This window comes from Sphaeramia orbicularis, chromosome 22 (genome assembly GCF_902148855.1).
Source record: "Sphaeramia orbicularis chromosome 22, fSphaOr1.1, whole genome shotgun sequence".
NCBI lineage: Eukaryota > Metazoa > Chordata > Actinopteri > Kurtiformes > Apogonidae > Sphaeramia > Sphaeramia orbicularis.
This window is the reverse complement of record NC_043978.1, coordinates 20,969,932-20,988,880: the sequence shown is the minus strand read 5'-3', so window position 1 is coordinate 20,988,880 and position 18,949 is coordinate 20,969,932. Positions and strand designations below refer to the sequence as shown.

At 37.0% G+C, this 18,949-nt stretch overlaps 1 protein-coding gene across 2 annotated transcripts; it reads left to right on the top strand.

Moving 5' to 3' along the window:
* Positions 1 to 1,147: 1,147 nt before the first annotated feature.
* On the top strand, positions 1,148 to 18,754 carry LOC115413746 (isovaleryl-CoA dehydrogenase, mitochondrial-like). Of its 2 annotated transcripts, none has more exons than XM_030126804.1 (12): positions 1,148 to 1,418; positions 3,405 to 3,494; positions 4,711 to 4,762; positions 6,088 to 6,257; positions 6,359 to 6,447; positions 11,519 to 11,654; positions 11,790 to 11,886; positions 12,035 to 12,128; positions 13,852 to 13,933; positions 14,018 to 14,122; positions 15,176 to 15,248; positions 17,799 to 18,754. In XM_030126804.1, the coding sequence occupies exons 1-12, from the start codon at positions 1,287 to 1,289 to the stop codon at positions 17,930 to 17,932; spliced, it is 1,254 nt and encodes a 417-aa protein (XP_029982664.1). In that variant the 5' UTR covers positions 1,148 to 1,286; the 3' UTR covers positions 17,933 to 18,754. The 2 variants fall into 2 exon arrangements, with proteins under 2 accessions (XP_029982664.1, XP_029982663.1); XM_030126803.1 differs by having other exon boundaries at positions 1,287 to 1,418; positions 6,359 to 6,452; positions 11,524 to 11,654.
* Positions 18,755 to 18,949: the final 195 nt, after the last annotated feature.

Here is an 18,949-nt window from a genome sequence, read left to right as displayed (position 1 = left end):
GTTTGCAAATGTAAACATTTTCATGTAATTTTACTGTTTTACACTAAAACAAAGAGAAAAATATGAAGTTGCCATTATTTGTAGGTTATTATGATAGTAATTTACTGGTCTGGCCTGTTTTAGATCATATTGGTCTGAACTAAAATGATTGTTAAAATCTCCTGTGTAATTTTGAATTTCACAAATTCATCCCATGGACTGGACTGGACCCTTTGTGAGGCTAGTTTTGGCCCACGGGCTGTATGTTTGCCACCTGTGCAGTAAGTAGATAGATTTAATTTTCTTAATGATAGTCAAATACAGGAGATGAGTAAGGAATAGATGTATAAAAAATAACGTAAACAAACAATATAAAAGTTCACATCTACCACACATTTTCACACGTTCTAAAAAACAGGGAAAAAAAGTAAAAGTCAAACATGGTGAAGTTTCACTATTTTGTCCTTGTAGGGGCTATTTGTCTATTTAGTTTGTTGTTCAAAGTTAATTTACTTTTTTGTTTACTAAATTAGTATTTTTTTGTTAATTGTGTATTTGGATTTGTTTGCTTTTTGTTTGTTTAATATTTAGAATATACTATGTTTTTGATTTTCATGGTTATTGCTTTCATGCTTTAGTATTTAGCACCTTTTTGTTTTGTGTTTTCTTATTGGTTTAAGACCGTGGGCACCTGGGCATAAATAGGCAGCACTAAAGGAGATCAGCATGCACCTGGGTGAGCCTATGGTTTTTTTTTACCAGTCATTCATCGACAGACAATCAGTCAGACAGGATGAGCAGGAGAGACAGCATAAAAGGCCTTGGTTGTTGTTGTTTGCCTGCAAGAATCCTTAAAATAAACCACTTGAACTACATCTATGGCATGGAGATTTTGTTTTTGACTGCGTAAATCACAAACACATGGTGAATCCAGTAGTTATTTGAGTTATGTTAAAGTCTTAAGTTCAGTCACCTTTAAGTTGATTTAATTTTGATGACAAATAGCCGCTACAATCCTTTATTTTCATTTATCCTGGAGGTTTTTTACTTGTAGTCCAGTGTTTTCGTTTGCCAGCTGCTATTACAATACATAAACAGCAGGTGGAGAAAAAGGCGGGTGTGATAACAGCCGAAGAAGAAAACGCTGATGACGTAGACACAAACAGGAAGTAGATTTCTGGAAATACCAGAAGAGTGAGAGCTCCTTTTGCAGCCAAAAGGGGAGCTGACACAGGGTCTATCAGTGGTTCACTCTGCAAACTTCAGTTTTATCCATCTATTTCCAGCCAACAGTCAAAACTAACACCATGTTTGCGGTCAGAAACGCTCTCCGTCTGGGCTCCAGGTTGTCCATTTCTAGGCTGTCGAGGAGAGGATGTGCCGGAGCTTCCATCCCGGTGGACGATGTGGTGAACGGACTCACCGACGACCAGATACAGGTCAGCTAAAACTCCTCCTGGGGAGCTAACTAGCAAGAAAAAGTTTACCTCAAAGTGAAGTCGAGCAAAACTAGAATCACTGGAAGACAAAACGAGTGTCAGTGAGGTGTTTGGGCAACGGCCACAAGAGGACTGTTATCAAATGACAGCATGACGGTGATGACATAACATAAGCTAAAGCTAACGGCTAAATGTGACTTCTTCCACAGATTTGACAAAGTGCCAGTCAAACCGCATATCCACTGCTTCTACATGCACTCCACGGTCGCCTTTTAATGCCAGACTATATTATTTTAAAGCTTGGATTTCAGTGGTACCATGGGAGACGCTGGAGGGCAGGGGGTGGGATCCATGTACAGGATCTGATTGGATAAAAGCATCAAACGTTATACCTGAATGATCACATGAAATCCCTCCACACATCCACTTGTTTCTGTTTTCTGTCTGTACTTAGATGAACAGGATAAGAGTCTGATTTTATTTCCTTGTGATCAGTTTAGTTTTTTTCTGTCCTCTGTCTGGACTTGAACCCCAGAAAGCAGAGTGACATCTGGTGGTTTAACAAAATCAGACCTTCAAAATAATGACCCACAGGGTGTCACAGATCTTTAACCTTATCCTTGTTTGACCCATGTCAGTCAGGTGTTGAAATCAGTCTCGTATGTACACCTTAGACTTTATTATATCTGTTTTCCTGATGTTCATATGATCAGAAGCATTTTGTTGCAAAAATATAGCATTTCCTTTGCAAGCACTGGAGGTTTTTCACAAAATAGATCAAGTGAAATCAGACGCAGTCAAGAAGTGCTAAGCAGCGAGGCATTTTTAGATGAATACAGGGTTCCCATGCGTCCTGGGAAACCTGGAAAATGATTGTCCAATTTTGTAGTCATGGAAAACGTGGAAAATAAGAAAAATGGTCAAATGTAGTGTGTTTGCATTATTCTATGATACATTTGTCATAATCATTTTTCAGATAAATTTTAGATAGACTGCGCATTAAATGTCTGAGTAATAAACATAGAAACAATCTGGGTAAATGCAAGTCACTGCTGTAGAATAGAACACTATCAAAGAATGAGGGGGACAGGGGAATGTATTAGTTTATGATGTGATAACTTGTCTCTGTAGTGGCTGAAAATGTCCTGGAAAATAATTTCAGGGAAAGAGTGGGAACCCTAGAAAAACACTGAAGGATGTTTAGGAATGCAACATATCATTTGCTTTCTTATGGATGAAATTTTCAGGAGTGCTTGGGTTTTGTGAAATATGCAGAGTCTGCATCCTACAAAAGAAAAGCTATTTGTTACCATCAGTAGTGGAACGCTGTGAATAAAATCAGAACTTTTGACATTATACAAAAATGCTGAAGTATTAATTTCTTTGTCTTCAAAGCAAAGTCTTCGCCATTTACATTTTCAGTTGTCTAATTTTATTTACATAGTGCCACATCATAATAAAAGTTAGCTCATGTTTTATTAACAGCGTGTCTGTGGATCCTTAAAGTCTTTCATTTCTTTTAAATCAAAGCCTTAATTATCCCTAAACTTGATCAGTAATCCTTATATCTGACACTCAAATGTCTTAAATTGCACAGAAACTGTAAATTATATTGTTATGTTTGTTTTGGAAATCTTTATAAAGAATTTGTTAAATGTAGCACATCATCAGAATGAGTGGAGCTTCAACAGTCAGTCATGGGTGGAGGGGTTCAGGTATGAGCTTTAGCAGCTTGAACGTCAGTAGCAGAAACATTATTCATGGACAAATGGAAAGATTAACTATGAGGCCTGTTGTACTGTTATTTTTGGGAATGTAAGGTCTGAAAGTTGAGAAGAGACCTTGAAAAATGTCCTAAAAAGTAATAAATCTAGCTTCCTCAAACCACTAGACACCCTGAGCCAAAGAAATTTGACCCCTCATTAGCAAAACTGTCTCTCAATTTAAAGTAAACAAACATATAATGATTTTTTTTTTCCCTCAAAGCTCCGGGAGAGTGTTCGTAAATTCTGTGCAGAACAGCTTGCACCTCATGCAGATGAAATTGACAAGAAGAATGAGTTTCCAGAAATGCGGGTGAGTTGGACCATGTTTTTCCACCTCATAATAAGGAAGCTGTGAATGGATTAGGAAATCTGTTGGACTTGAACAACATGACAGCATCTATAAATTTACTTGTGGGTGAGTTTGTATATTAGGAGTTGTGCCACATACGACTTTAATCCAGAAAGAACAAGTGGTGCCAGGCATAACAAACCCGGCCCCTTGCACACATTGTATCTTATTTTGGCATCGATCCAGCTGATGTCTTCATGTCTATGTGTGTGGTGATGTCAGCGTATCAATTTCCTCTATATGTGTGCCAAGTTTGAAGTAAATTGAAGGAAAATTGATGTTTTGTAGACATTTGAAATTTCACCCATTATAAGTAAATTGGAGAAAAAAAAGATTTAAAAAAAAATCATAAAAAATTTTAACCTTAACCTACTACTCGTAAAATGTAACTACATCTGTTCTTGGTCGCTGGCAATCTATAAACCCAATTTGGTATGAATTGAACCAACAGTTTTGTTGCTACAGACATTTTAATTTTTGCCCATTATAAGTAAATGGGGAAAAAAAAGATTTAAAAATTTTGAACTTTGACCTACTTTTCCCAAAATGTAATCAGATCTTTTCTGGGTTACTGGCAGTCTATAAACCCAATTCGGTATGAATTTAACCAATACTTTTGCTGCTAGAGTGTTAATGAACAAACAAACCGAACCAAAAACAATACCCCATACCTCCCCTTTGGGGGGCGGGGTAAAAATTATATCACAGTCAATGGTGAGAGACAAGCAATTGTTTTGATCTCTTTTGAATTGTGCATCATTTGCACATATAACACTGGTTACTTTTAAAAGGTAATTGTACAAGTCAATTGTGGTAAAACTGTTGAAGTATTAGCCTGTGAGAATATGCACATACAAAGATTACACTCCTGAAAATTATGGGGGAGATATTATTCTAGTCACTGAACAGTCACTGAGCATGTCTCTGTAGCTTCATCATGACCAGACTGTAGTGATTTTTATTACTTTTCACCTCCATTTGTAAAATTTTGATAAAATATGCCAAGACACAAGGCTGTTCAGGCTCTGAATACTAAGAATGAACCAGTAGAACCTGCTGTGTTTCTTACTTTACTGACAGTAACCTGAACGCTGCACATATTATAAGCAGGGTTTGTGTTTTGGTAATGATTCCCCACAAGCTGTTAATATGAAAGGTTTTGTTTTCTCTTCATTAGGATTTTTGGAAAGCAATGGGTGAGATGGGTCTTCTCGGGATAACAGCTCCAGGTACGAAACTTGAAAGAAACACTGTTGTTTGATACACAGTGAAAGATGGCAAAGACAGTGAGTTTCAATATGGAACTGATTTGTTTCCTGTTGTACTTATGCAGTGTTGTGTACAACAGGACTCTGGCATAAATTTAAAATTATAATGTCACATCAAGTGAAGATAAATAGTCAATTTATTGGTCAATATCATGCCCACCTCCCCAAAAAAACACTGATAATGATTATGTGCAGTGTTGGGCAAATTACTTTTTTTAAAAAAGTAATTAATTATAGTTACTAGTTACTTTCCCAAAAAAGTAATTGTATTAGTAACGGAATTACTCTTTCATAATGTAATGTAACCCAGGAAAGTAATTATTGCATTACTTTTTTGAAAAATCTTCAAATATGTAAAAGGAAACAGACTTTTGAGCATGTTTCACGGCCCGTTGCATAGAGTAGAACAGCAGACAGGTACTTCATACCATGACTTTGGTGAGGCTGGGGTCCACCAGGGCCCGACTTTTACACCACATAAGTGCATATCTGCATTTATAGGAAGAAGATGCTCCCCCAGTTAATCCCACATCTCCACTTTTTTCAATTGCTCCTCCCTGATCCAGCGGTAAATGCCTTCAGTGTAGTCAGTCGGACTCACTGATAACTCCTCCCTTAAATTAGCTGTGCACACAGCTGCGTTGAAGTGAATGTGGTGTGCTGCACACAACTCAAACTCGGAGAGGTCATTAGTGGTTGAGGTGAAGACAGTGTGCACAACTCAGACTCATGGACACACAGGTGAAGCATGAAGGCAGTGTGGGCAATTTGAATATAAGAACGGCTCGTAAATGAACGGCTCGCAACAAATCGGTTCTTATCATTCACTGAAAAGAGCCGTTCAAAAGACTCAACTCGTCCGCGAACGTCACATCTCTAGTGTCTGGCTGAGCGAGTCAGGACAGATAACAGCTGTTAGATATCAGTGCATAGTAATGCACCACATTTCACTACCGGTAACGGAAACGACGTTGTAACGTTTCAAATAGTAATTCATTCGATTATCCATCACTAGAAAACAATAACGATGTTAGTAACGCCGTTATTTTTAACACCATTTTTCCCAACACTGATTATGTGTGTCTGAAATGAATTATCTTTGACTTATGTAGAAAATCAATTGTTAATTAAATTAGTAGGTTAAAAATCCAGGTGGAGACAGTTTTTATTTTCCTTAGTAGTCTGTATTTTCTGTTTAGAAACCTAATGTTTGCTCTCAATTTAGTTTTTGTTTAGAACATGAGTGATGTATCTTAAATAAACTAACATATTCTCTTTTTTATCAGTGGAATTTGGGGGCACTGGAATGGGCTACTTGGAACATGTAATTGTGATGGAGGAAATATCCAGAGTTTCAGCGGCCATCGCCCTCAGTTATGGCGCCCACTCTAACCTTTGTGTCAATCAGATGGTGCGTCATGGGAACGAGGAACAGAAGGAGAAATATCTACCAAAGGTAAGACCCAAATATTTTACATTACATATATTCCACTGAAATGCATTAAAACACAGTGGATTCAATTCTTCATTATCATCATGAACCTCTACTGTTGCCAGTTAATGACAGGAGAACACGTAGGAGCTCTGGCAATGAGTGAACCCAATGCTGGCTCTGATGTCGTGTCCATGAAACTCAAAGCTGTAAAGGAAGGTAAGATGGCTCGTAGTGTGATTAATTCCTACAAACACTGTAGTTCAGTGGTTCTTAAACTTTTTACAGTGGAGTACCCCCTGACATACAGTACAGGCCAAAAGTTTGGACACACCTTCTCATTCTTTGCATTTTCTTTATTTTCATGACTATTTACATTGTAGATTCTCACTGAAAGCATCAAAACTATGAATGAACACGTGGAATTATGTACTTAACAAAAAAGTGTGAAATAACTGAAAACATCTCTTATATTCTAGTTTCTTCAAAGTAGCCACCCTGTGCTCTGATGACTGCCTTGCACACCCTTGGCATTCTCTTGATGAGCATCAAGAGGTAGTCACCTGAAATGGTTTTCACTTCACAGGTGTGCCTTGTCAGGGTTACTTAGTGGAATTTCTTGCCTTATTGATGGGGTTGGGACCATCAGTTGTGTTGTGCAGAAGTCAGGTTGATGCACAGCTGACAGCCCTATTGGACAACTGTTAGAATGCATATTATGGCGAGAACCAATCAGCTAAGTAAAGACAAACGAGTGGCCATCATTACTTTAAGAAATGAAGGTCAGTCAGTCTAGAAAATTTCAAAAACTTTGAATGTGTCCCCAAGTGCAGTCGCAAAAACCATCAAGCGCTCCAACGAAACTGGCTCACATGAGGACCGCCCCAGGAAAGGAAGACCAAGAATCACCTCTGATGCTGAAGATAAGTTCATCTGAGTCACCAGCCTTAGAAATCGCAAATTAACAGCAGCTCAGATTAGAGACCAGATGAATACCACACAGAGCTCTAGCAGCAGACACATCTCTACAACAACTGTTAAGAGGAGACTGCGTGAATCAGGCCTTCATGGTCAAATAGCTGCTAGGAAACCACTGCTCAGGAGAGGCAATAAACAGAAGAGATTTATTTGGGCCAAGAAACCCAAGGAATGGACATTAGACCAGTGGAAATCTGTGCTTTGGTCTGATGAGTCCAAATTTGAGATCTTTGGATCCAACCGCCGTGTCTTTGTGCGACGCAGAAAAGGTGAACGGATGGATGCTACATGCCTGGTTCCCACCGTGAAGCATGGAGGAGGAGGTGTGATGGTGTGGGGGTGCTTTGCTGGTGACGCTGTTGGGGATTTATTCAAGATTGAAGGCAACCTGAATCAGCATGGCTACCACAGCATCCTGAAGTGACATGCCATTCCATCCGGTTTGCGTTTAGTTGGACCATCATTTATGTTTCAACAGGACAATGACCCCAAACACACCTCCAGGCTGTGTGAGGGATATTTGACCAAGAAGGAGAGTGATGGAGTGCTGCGCCAGATGACCTGGCCTCCACAGTCACCGGACCTGAACCCAATCGAGATGGTTTGGGGTGAGCTGGACCGCAGAGTGAAGGCAAAAGGGCCAACAAGTGCTAAGCATCTCTGGGAACTTCTTCAAGACTGTTAGGAAACCATTTCAGGTGACTACCTCTTGATGCTCATCAAGAGAATGGCAAGAGTGTGCAAAGCAGTCATCAGAGCTAAGGGTGGCTACTTTGAAGAAACTAGAATATAAGAGATGTTTTCAGTTATTTCATATTTTTTTGTTAAGTACATAATTCCACATGTGTTCATTCATAGTTTTGATGCCTTCAGTGAGAATCTACAATGTAAATAGTCATGAAAATAAAGAAAATGCAAAGAATGAGAAGGTGTGTCCAAACTTTTGGCCTGTACTAGGGCTGCACGATTAATCGATTTTAAATCGAAATCGGATTTTTTAATTAGTACGATTTTTAAAAAAGGGAAATCGTAAAATCGATTTCATCTCTCTCGTGCCTGCGGGCCGCGCGCTTGCGGGCTCCCGTAGGCTCCTCCTCCTATCAGTGACAGCGGTCTGTCACAGAAGTCTGTGTAATGACTGGACTTTAAATGTGTTAATGAGCCCACAGTACTTATAGCAATGTAAGCCGTGGCTTCACGCACGGATCCCGCAACTGAAATAGAACTGCATGCGGATCACTCATCTTCCGTTGTCCCGGATCCGTACCGTACTGTCTTCTTCCGAACCGGGTCCGGGTCTCGGGGTCATCAGCCTCAGCAGAGGAGCCCACACAGCCCTGTGCCCACACACATCCACCCGCTCCACAGATAGAATCCCTCCAGTGTGTCCTGGGTCGGTCTGTTCCACGCACGGATCCCCCAGTTTAAATAGAACCGCATGGGGATCACTCATATTAACGTGGTACACGCACGCACGCGCGACTGATGCCTGTCACTGACTTTCATTGGTATCACTTCTGTGGGCCCAGATACCCAGAAAAAAAAAAAAAAAAAAAAATTTCCGCTTATCGCCATCCGCCAGCCCAGTTCCATGCACAAACAACACTTATACCATTGATTTCCCGACCGTTATACCGCCAGCGTCGTGGCGTGGCACCTCCGAGGTGCGCCGCCGTGGCACCTCCGAGGTGCGGCTCCCAGTGTTGTCTTTTCCGTGGAAACCGGGTCGAAATGGCTCTTTGAGTGTTAAAGGTTGCCGATCCCTGCCTTACAACATAACAGAATCAAGATTTATTTAGAAACGCAATTAGAACGGGTTAACGGAGGCAGCATAGACATCATATAGTAAAGACATGCACATTATGGACGCAACCCGTTGTAACGCCATTTTCGCTATACCGCCAATTTGGCCGTGAACGGAAGTTGGCGGTATAACGAGAGTAGACTGTATATATATATATATATATATATATATATATATATATATATATATATATATATATATATATATATAAATATTTATAATTTAGTCCTCTTACTTGCTACATTTTTCATTCACAAATGTAAGTTCTGTTACACAAAACCAAATATTATTTATTTTTTGAAAGATGTTGAACTTTATTTAAAGCTGTTAGATAAATGTGGAAACAAAAAGGCTGTAAAAAAACATAAGTATTTGCTCTGATTTGGACATTGTATTATATAGTGTATTCCCCCTGACAAACTTCTGTTATTTTCTTGTTGTATACATTGTTTGTATACTCCATTCAATAAAGATTTAATTAAGAATAAAACTTCTGTGGGTTCATCACGTGATCCCATCACAGATTTGAGGTCAGAGCAGTGCCTTGCATTGTTGGCTGCTCACGAAAATGGCATGCTGACTTCTGTTGTCTTTTGTAGTTTTACCCAAAAATCGAAATCAAAATCGAAAATCGAGTTTTTAGAGGAAAAAATCGGGATTTTTTTTTTTTTCCAAAATCGTGCAGCCCTAGCCTGTACTGTATACTTGTTTAGCCAAGTACCCTCAACACTCGCTTCAGCATTTTTGACTTGGAAAAAATCAGGCAACATTTGTTCCTGTGCCAAAGGTGTCTGTTTATATTTTCAAAACTTTGTAAACAAACAACATATTTTAACTGTAATATATAAAAAATAACACATTTTTTAAAGTACATTTTGTGTGCAAAATATAACATGGAAAGTGCCCTCTTTCATTGATAAGTAAAATAAGTAAATTGGTCATTAATTAATAAATGAACCTTTCATCAACAAAAAATAATGACTTAGCTACTCAAATAAACTCATTTTGAATAATATAAAACAGAAATGTTCATAAAATGTTACCAAAGCTTAAACAAAATGATTGTCAATAAAACTATTGTATGAACGTATTTATTGTGTTTTATATTTCAGCATTAATTCTCATTATTTATTTTGTATTTAGTACATGGTGACTTATTTAATGTATTTTTCCCAAAAAATTTCAAGTACCCCCTGGGTGTCTTCCAAGTACTCCTGGGGGTACGCATACCCCACTTTGGGAACCCCTGCTTTAGTTTAACAAAATTAAAATGAAAATGAGTGTGTAAAAATCTCAGAGGGAGTTATATGCTGAGAGGTAATAAACAGAATGGACTGTACGTTGTCATAGCAACACCCCGTTATAGAAATGTCTGAGTGTCATCAGTTTTAAGACGCGATCCCATAGTAGTGGCGGCTTACTTCAGCTTGTACCTAGTGATTTATAACTTATTGTTTGTGCCGTTAATGATAGAGCCGTGCTGTTGTGGTTTGACCAGAGGCACTGAGGTGTTTCCAGGATAAAAACATTTACTCTTCAGCTTTCTGTAAAGTTCACAGCTGATCATTTTTCTCCAACAGGCATTTATTTAATAATCATAATAACAGCTTCGTATCACTGTCCTGCTATAAATTATTATTATAACCTTTAGGGTGCGTCCGGGTGCTTGAAATCTTTGAAAATGCTTGAAGTTCAATATTGTGTATTCGAGGTTTGAGTGCTTGAATTTTAGTTTAAGTGCTTGAAAGTACTTGAAATTATAACTCTGTCATGTGATTTATTTATTTATTTTTAGTATTAACTCTGCCAGGTTAGTTGGCAAGCCAAAGCTACTTAGAGAGAGGTGATACATTTTGAGTGGTAAATCTTTGTGTCAAAAAAGAAAATTTCCAGGTGCTCTTAAGTTGATGTTTATCTTAATCTTTGTCTCGGTGCGAGTGTGTCTGAAGAACGCCATGTGGCTTCCCTTTTTTGTGGGTAAAACTTTGTGTTCTCCTTTAATTTCTAAACTTTTTGCTATTATGAAACATAATTTTAGATATTTGTAGCATAATACAATATACTAATTGAGTATATGTATTCCTGTAGATATATATTTTACCCCAGCAATAAGGTTGTTTGAAAATGACCCTTAAAAGGGCTTGAAAAGTGAATTTGAATTTGACCTTGGAAAATGTGTACAAACCCTGAACCTTTATTTCACCAGGAAAAAAAATCATTGAGATTAAAAATCTTTTTTTCTCAAGTGTCCTGGCCAAGACAGCAGCAGCAGAAATTACACAAAATACAAATCACAGCCGTACATCCACAATAAAAATATACATAAAGCACAATAAAAGTGAGTTCTAAAACCATACATAAAGCACTAAAAAAAGAATATACATGTAAAGCACCAGCATTATTTTAAAAGGTACTAAAATTCTAACAACAATATGAAATGACCTCAGACCCAGTTATATTAGAGAAGCTCTTTCATCACAGTCTGTTTTTGTTCTGTATTTTCTACAGGCAACTACTATGTTCTTAACGGCAACAAGTTCTGGATCACAAACGGGCCAGATGCCGATGTCCTTATCGTTTATGCAAAGACAGATCCTGACGCCCATCAGAGGGGCATCACAGCTTTCATTATTGAAAAGGTAAATCCTGCCAATTACAAGTCAAGAAAGTGTTGGATTTGTGAATTTTCCCAGTCAGTTTCTGAACAGAGGCCACATTAGTTATTTTGCTGAGGTGATAAAATACACACACACAGATGGATGTTTATCCTGCAGGGAATGCCAGGGTTCTCTACTGCACAGAAGCTGGACAAACTGGGCATGAGAGGATCCAACACCTGTGAGCTGATCTTTGAAGACTGCAAAGTCCCAGGTGGGAGTCTAAGGGCACACTCTGCCACGGATGCATTAAAAAAAATAAAAGAATCCACTGATGCTGTTTTATGTTTTCTGACCATCAAATAGGCCTTTGAGTTTTTCACATTTAATGCTGTTTATTCTGTTTTTGTTTTGTGTTCTAGCAAAGAACATCCTGGGCCCATTGAACAAAGGTGTTTATGTGATGATGAGCGGCCTTGATCTGGAGAGGCTTGTGCTGGCATCTGGACCCATTGGGTAAGTTTGTACCACAGTAGACAGAGTCAGGTGGTCTTTATTGAAGAAGGAAATGCTGTATGAGTTGTAATACATGAAGGAGAGATATTAAAAATAACAGGGTGCTTGCGCAGCTCTTGAAAGTCTTAAAAAATCTGGAATTTTGTGGGAAAGTCTTAATAAAGCATGGGAAAAAGTTTCTAGTGAAATTTGTGTGATATCCATGCCCTTTTGTGATTTTCTTTTTTTTTTTTTTTTAATATATATACTTTATTTTTGACAGATTTTACATTTTTTAACAAACAGACAATAAAACGAAAATGTGAAGACATAAGAAGCAACTGATGTCAACAAGCACAGACAGGGCAGTATCAAAACTTCAAGTACAACAGTAAAGAAGTGGGTCAATGAGTCACAATATTATCCCATCACAATAAGAGGGTTGAGTTAGTTTAGGTAATGTCCTGTTTCAGTCCATGTCAGATCATTCAGATATATTCTCATGTTGCATCAGATCATGTCCGGGTGTGTGAAATGGCTCTTCTGTGACATCACTTTGTATTCATTAAGGAGTTTCATACATTCTGCTATTACATGTCATTAAGGATATATATCCACCCACAAGTCTACAAATACAAGCATATGTCCCAAATTTTTTTGCACACAGACAACTACGTAATGGTATCCCAATAGATACACATATACACTACAAACAAAAAGTTACGGATATTTTTAATTTTTGGGCTTTTTTTTCAGTTAGGATTCTTGCACAGCGCTTTTTACTTTTTTGTGTGTGAACTGAATTGAAACACATTTTTTAAATGACCAGACATGCACATAAGTGGACAAATTTAATGAATAGCACCTGGGACAAAAAAAAGAAATATTCTTAACTTTTTGTTTGTAGTGTATCTGCTGACATGATTACATCCATCATTTTCATAGACGTTTATGCACATTTTCCTGGAGTGCATATTTACACATGTTGATTCTGAAACACACAGATGCACTTTTGTGATTTGCATATGTTTTGAAAATGTTTCTGTCAGTAAAACATAATTTACTGTAAATTATACATTCATTCATTCATACATTTATTAAAATGAACTTTTCTACTATGCACAACAGATAGTCTCTACCAAAAAAGTAGGCATGCAAGTTCCATAACATTGTAGACCAGTGTGATGTATTATCAGAGCATTTTGTCAGGATTTACTCTCCAAACGGTGACTGATTGGATCATAATGCATCTTAGTTGTCATTTATACTTGCATATCCTCCTGAGACCCAGGAAGTAAACATTTTTGCCATTTTACATGAAATAATTGGCTTAATTGGGAACAGTATGATGCAACAGTTTTTTCAGATAGAAATGAAATGAAGTCATACTTTATTTTCATATATATGTACAGGTTTTTGTTTGTTTGTTTTGTTTCCTTATAGTCTGTTTCATTTGTAAAGACTAAATGGGATTACTTGGTTTTGTTGCATATTCAAAATAAATAAACTAAAACTAATTTTTTTAGTTTTATTTATTTTTTTAATATATATAATATCCTTTTCAGTGGACTTTTTTTTTTTTCCAAGTAAAGCTGTGAAACTCTTGTCCACTACAGAGGGTAAAAATGCATTGCTGGGCCTCAGGAGGATTTATAGCTGTCCAGTAATAATTACAATTTTTCGGATAAAAAAAATCTAAAAGATCCTGTATTGTTTGAGTTCTAATATTATTATTTCTTCGCAGCATCATGCAGGCAGTTCTGGACTTTGCGATCCCCTACCTACACGTCAGAGAAGCTTTTGGACAGAAGATCGGACACTTCCAGGTCTGACATAGATTTTAACCGTAGATATTAAAATCTGTATCTGAGTGAAAGTCAATTAACGAGTCCTGTTCGTTTGTTCGACAGCTAATGCAAGGAAAGATGGCAGACATGTACACCCGACTGAGCTCGTGTCGACAGTATCTGTACAACGTCGCTCGAGCCTGTGACAAGGGACACTTCAGTGCAAAGGTCAGTCTCATGACCTGATACGACTTTTGAAAGAGCTTAATATAGTTACACATGAGCACAACATTAAAAACCTGCATTTTTTTGTCTTTTTTTTTTTAGTTAAACCTGATTATATTTTTTACACAGCGTTTTTTTTTTTTTTTTTTTTTTTTAATATTTATTTTATTCAGGGAAGGAAAAACAATATATAATGCATTTTAGATACAGTGTCTTGAATTGTTTTTCTTAGTTTAACCAACCAAATCCCCTCCCTCCCACCCTTCTTGTGTACATACAAACTACCACTAAACATGAAACAAAACAAAACAACAAAAAGGGGGGGGGGGGGGGGGGCACAATAATATAAATCATGGTGTGGGTAAATTAAATAAAGGACACTTTCACACATTCTTTCTATCTTACAAGGTATATGATGCTATGGGAGGGTGTTGAGCCTATCAAAATACAAAATTAAGCGGTTTGTAAAGTTGTCATAAAACTTGACTACATAGAGATTTCAAAATGTGAAAAAAAAAACCAATGCTGCTATCTCCTGACCCACCAAAATCATCTGTTTGTCTTAGCGATTTGATGTTTTTCCTAAAATTTGAAAAAAATAAAGTACTTCACCAGATTGCAGCGTTTTGTTTTGTTTTTTTCACATTTTGAAACCTCTATTTATTCATGTTTTGTGACAACTTTACAAACAGTAAAAAAAAAAAAATTGGTAAAATTAAAATTGGTTTAAGTAATATATGCCTATGCAACATCACTAGCACACTGCGGTAGTACATTATGTTTGCACAATAGCTTGTGTTGTATAGTAAAATACAACACATGAGTATCTGAGTCAAGATTATTATTTCCTCACACAGCAAAATTTTGTATTTTTTTAACAATGTGTTTCACTGTTTTTATTTTTTCTCTTGTTGGTTTTTTTCATTAGTCTTTTAGTCCCGCCTCCTCTTGACCTCTTACCTACATCTCAGATTACATCCCTGTCTGTTAATATTCCACCCACACTGTTTGCCCACACACACTGACACTGTGTTAATTTGTGTTTGTTTATTGCAGGATTGTGCTGGAGTGATCCTGTACTGTGCTGAGAACGCCACTCAGGTTGCTTTGGATGGAATTCAGTGTTTGGGTAGGAACCAAGAAAAAAACGATTCCTGAAAAATGAATCCGAAAGTGAAAACATCGACCATTATTTCATTTGTAAAATCAATATGCCAGTCAGTAAATTCTAGTTCATGTGGGAAAAACCAACTTTAGATGAATTGTAGATAAGAGATAAACCCTATTAGGAGTCACTGATAAAGCCATGAGTGTATTTTTTTTTGTCTTTGCATTATCCCTTTAATGTTTTATCATCAAACTGTTCAGAGCTGACAGCATTTTATAGTTTAAAACATTAACACAGACATATTTTCTTAAACAGCAAGTAAATCACAACTTTAACTTCTATTTGTTGATGCAATAAAATAGGTGTGATGTGGTGCTTTACTGTAGAGTTTAATACAGAGCACCCGTTTGATGAAAACTCTATTTAAATGCCATACACAGCATGTGCAATTCATCAGACTGAGCCTTAAACACTTAAGTATGTGATAGTTTGTGTCATTGGAAAAAAATACTGAACATTATCTGGGAGGAATCAAGTGGTCTGTTTACTCTGTTTATACACTGCATAAAATCTAAAGAGATGGTTTGAGCGAATCAAGGTGTTTTTAGAGAAGTAGTAGAGGGGTTCAATGAATGAATGAAATCTTTCTCAAACATGTAGAATGTTCTTATAAACAGGGTTCATACAGGTGCTTGAAATGTTTGAAAATGCTTGAATTTAAATGTTGTGTTTTCAAGGTCTGAAAAGTGCTTGAATTTTAGTTTAAGTGCTTGCAATTATAACTCTGTGATGTGATTTATTTATTTATTTTTAATATTTACTCTGCCAGGTTAGATGGCAAGCCAAAGCTACTTACAGAGAGGTGATACATTTTGAAAAATAAAACTGTATTTCAAAGAAAATGTCCAGGTGCTCTCAGGTCGACTCCTGGTGCATTTTTATCTTAATCTTTGTCTCGGTGCCTCGGTGCCACTTGACGTTCTGGCTTCCCCTTTTTTTGGATAAAACTTTGTGTTCTCCTTTAATTTCTAAACTTTTTAAAAATTTTTAATTTTGAAACTTAATTTTAGATGTTCACAGCATAAGACAATGTAGCTTATACCAAAAAATGAGTATATGTATTCATGTCGATATGTATTTTACTGCAGCGATAATGTGCTGTTCTGGAAAAATTTGAAAATGAGCCTTAAAAGTGCTGGAATTTGACCTTGAAAAATGGGTACGAACCCTGACCAAATAAATACAGACATTTTTATTATTTCCATAATGTGTTAGAAATGTGCGTGTATATACACAGTCATGGAAAAAATTATTAGACCACCCCTGTTTTCTTCAGTTTCTTGTTCATTTTAATGCCTGGTACAACTAAAGGTACATTTGTTTGGGCAAATATGATGGTAACAACAAAAAAAGTTCACAAGAGTTTAATTTCAGAGCTGATATCTATCCATTTTCCATGTTTTCTTGATAATAACCAAAATCACTTCAGTTATTACATCAATATCGATGGCATTGTACTGACAAAAACAGTGCTTTTAGGCATTCCATGTTTTCTTTTCTGTCTGTTTTAGTCACATGATGCACACAGGCATTAGTACTTGATTGCATAACCATTGTTTCTGATGACTTTTGATGGTCTAATAATTATTGCTGCTACGATATAATTCTACATCAAAATCCACTACATATGTGCTAAATATAAATTCAAGTAAATACAATATCGTCAGCTTTCTAAAATATTTAGCCGGAATAATTTTTTCATAGTTTTTAGGAAACACAAAACAGCTTAACCAGAAATTTAGTATTTGATGAGTGAGGCAAAAAAGTCAGTTTTGTCAAAAAATGATGTAGGCAGTAATTTAAGGATGGTCATAATATACAGTCTATTATAATTTATAATTATATACAACCTTACTCGTAAATTATACAATATATGACTGTATCAATTGTTTTTTTAATACCACCCACATACTATATTAGTTTAAATAATTTAAGTTAATATCACTGCTAACATCCACAAGATTTGAAGAGGCAACAGCACAGCTCCTCTAACAGTGGAGACCAATCTCAAGAAATAGTGTTGTATGTCACACCAGTTCTTATGGCATTTGGCATACTATATCTATGCATTTTTGACCTTTCGTATGTTATTCAACACCATTTGATCGCGTGTGAATTTAGATCAAGATCTCCGGTTCACGACCTAACCCTCAATGCGTGGTATTTGACGCATCGATTCAGGTTGGACAGGGGGCTAATGTCGGCATGAACATACAGGCGGGAAGCTTACAATGCGTACAGTAAACACGCCAATGAAAAGTGGCGTGTATATTTACGCGAGTCATATCATGTTGAACAGTGACATTTTAGCCTCTCTTTAAAAGGGCTGTTTATTCTGTCTTTACATTTATTTTTGTGATTTGGACACAGAGGAGTGACATGCAGAAGGTGCATTTTTTTCTATTAACTTTTCAAGTATCTCAGGAACATCTTGGCTTTTGAATTCTGATATCTCTGAAGCTATACGATAAATCACAACACATTTCATCACCTTTGCTGATCTGTCAACAGGAGGGAACGGCTACATCAACGACTACCCCATGGGGAGATTCCTACGCGACGCTAAGCTGTATGAAATCGGAGCAGGCACAAGCGAGGTCCGCCGCCTCATCATCGGACGGGCCTTCAACAGCATGTTCAAATAAGAACAACCAAGGGCATTCATCAAAGACTGAACGAGCGTTTTGCCATGAATGAACACGGTTACTCACACCCACAGCCTTATACTGAAATGAATTCATAAATAATGTGGAAACATGGGATCAGATGGAAACGCAAGCTGAATGACAAAAGGCAGAACAGAGTTGTGATGACAACTGATGTTTCCCTCTGAGCAATAAAATCACTATTACTGAGCTTCATAAATGAGTCATTTCCTAGATTTTTCTCTTATAAATTTGTTTCCAGGTTTTGACCTCCTTTAATGCAGATGTTACATTTACTAGAGTAATTTTGTATTTTATTTAGACCGACCCACGTGATCAGTATCGATTTACTTTTTGCCTTGAACACTCCAACATGAGTTCCTGAGTTGCTGCTACATTTTGTCAATTAAATGTACAAAAAAAAAAGAAGATTCTAAGAATAGGATTAAAATCTACAGAATGCAAACATGATCAAACAGATAAGAACAGACTGACCGTTTATGGTTGATAAAAGTAAAATACTGTACTTTGATCACTCATAAATGGGTAGAGGTTTTTTATGCAGCTGACCTCTGTTTATGATTTCATTTGATGTTACTGATCAGCTGCTGTCTGTGAGAACTGTGTAGAGGTTTAGCATTAGAAAACCTGTTTGTTTTGGGAACAAACAACATATTCCACTGGTGTGTATTCTATAAACTGTCCTGCAGAGTTGTCCACCGCAGAGGACTGTGATTTTATTGTTATGTAGATGTACAGTATGTATGTAATATAGTACTTTTGTTTGTGATAATCACAATAAAAACTGGGTAATTTGCTGGACTGGAGTTTTCATTTGTTAAGTTTTGAATTATTTTTACCCCAACTTCCAAAGGGGAGGCAAGGGGTATTGTTTTTGGTTCAGTTTGTTTGTTAACACTCTAGCAGCAAAACTATTGGTTGAATTCATACCAAATTGGGTTGATAGATTGCCAGTGACCCTGAATGCAAGTGATTACATTTTGGGAAAAGTAGGTC

Excerpts from the sequence above, each read along its gene's own strand:
- LOC115413746 (XM_030126804.1), top strand. The coding sequence starts at position 1,287 with ATGTTTGCGGTCAGAAACGCTCTCCGTCTGGGCTCCAGGTTGTCCATT. Across the intron at positions 4,763-6,087 it reads TCTCGGGATAACAGCTCCAG|TGGAATTTGGGGGCACTGGA; the intron begins GTACGAAACTTG and ends CTTTTTTATCAG. Across the intron at positions 15,249-17,798 it reads GGATGGAATTCAGTGTTTGG|GAGGGAACGGCTACATCAAC; the intron begins GTAGGAACCAAG and ends ATCTGTCAACAG.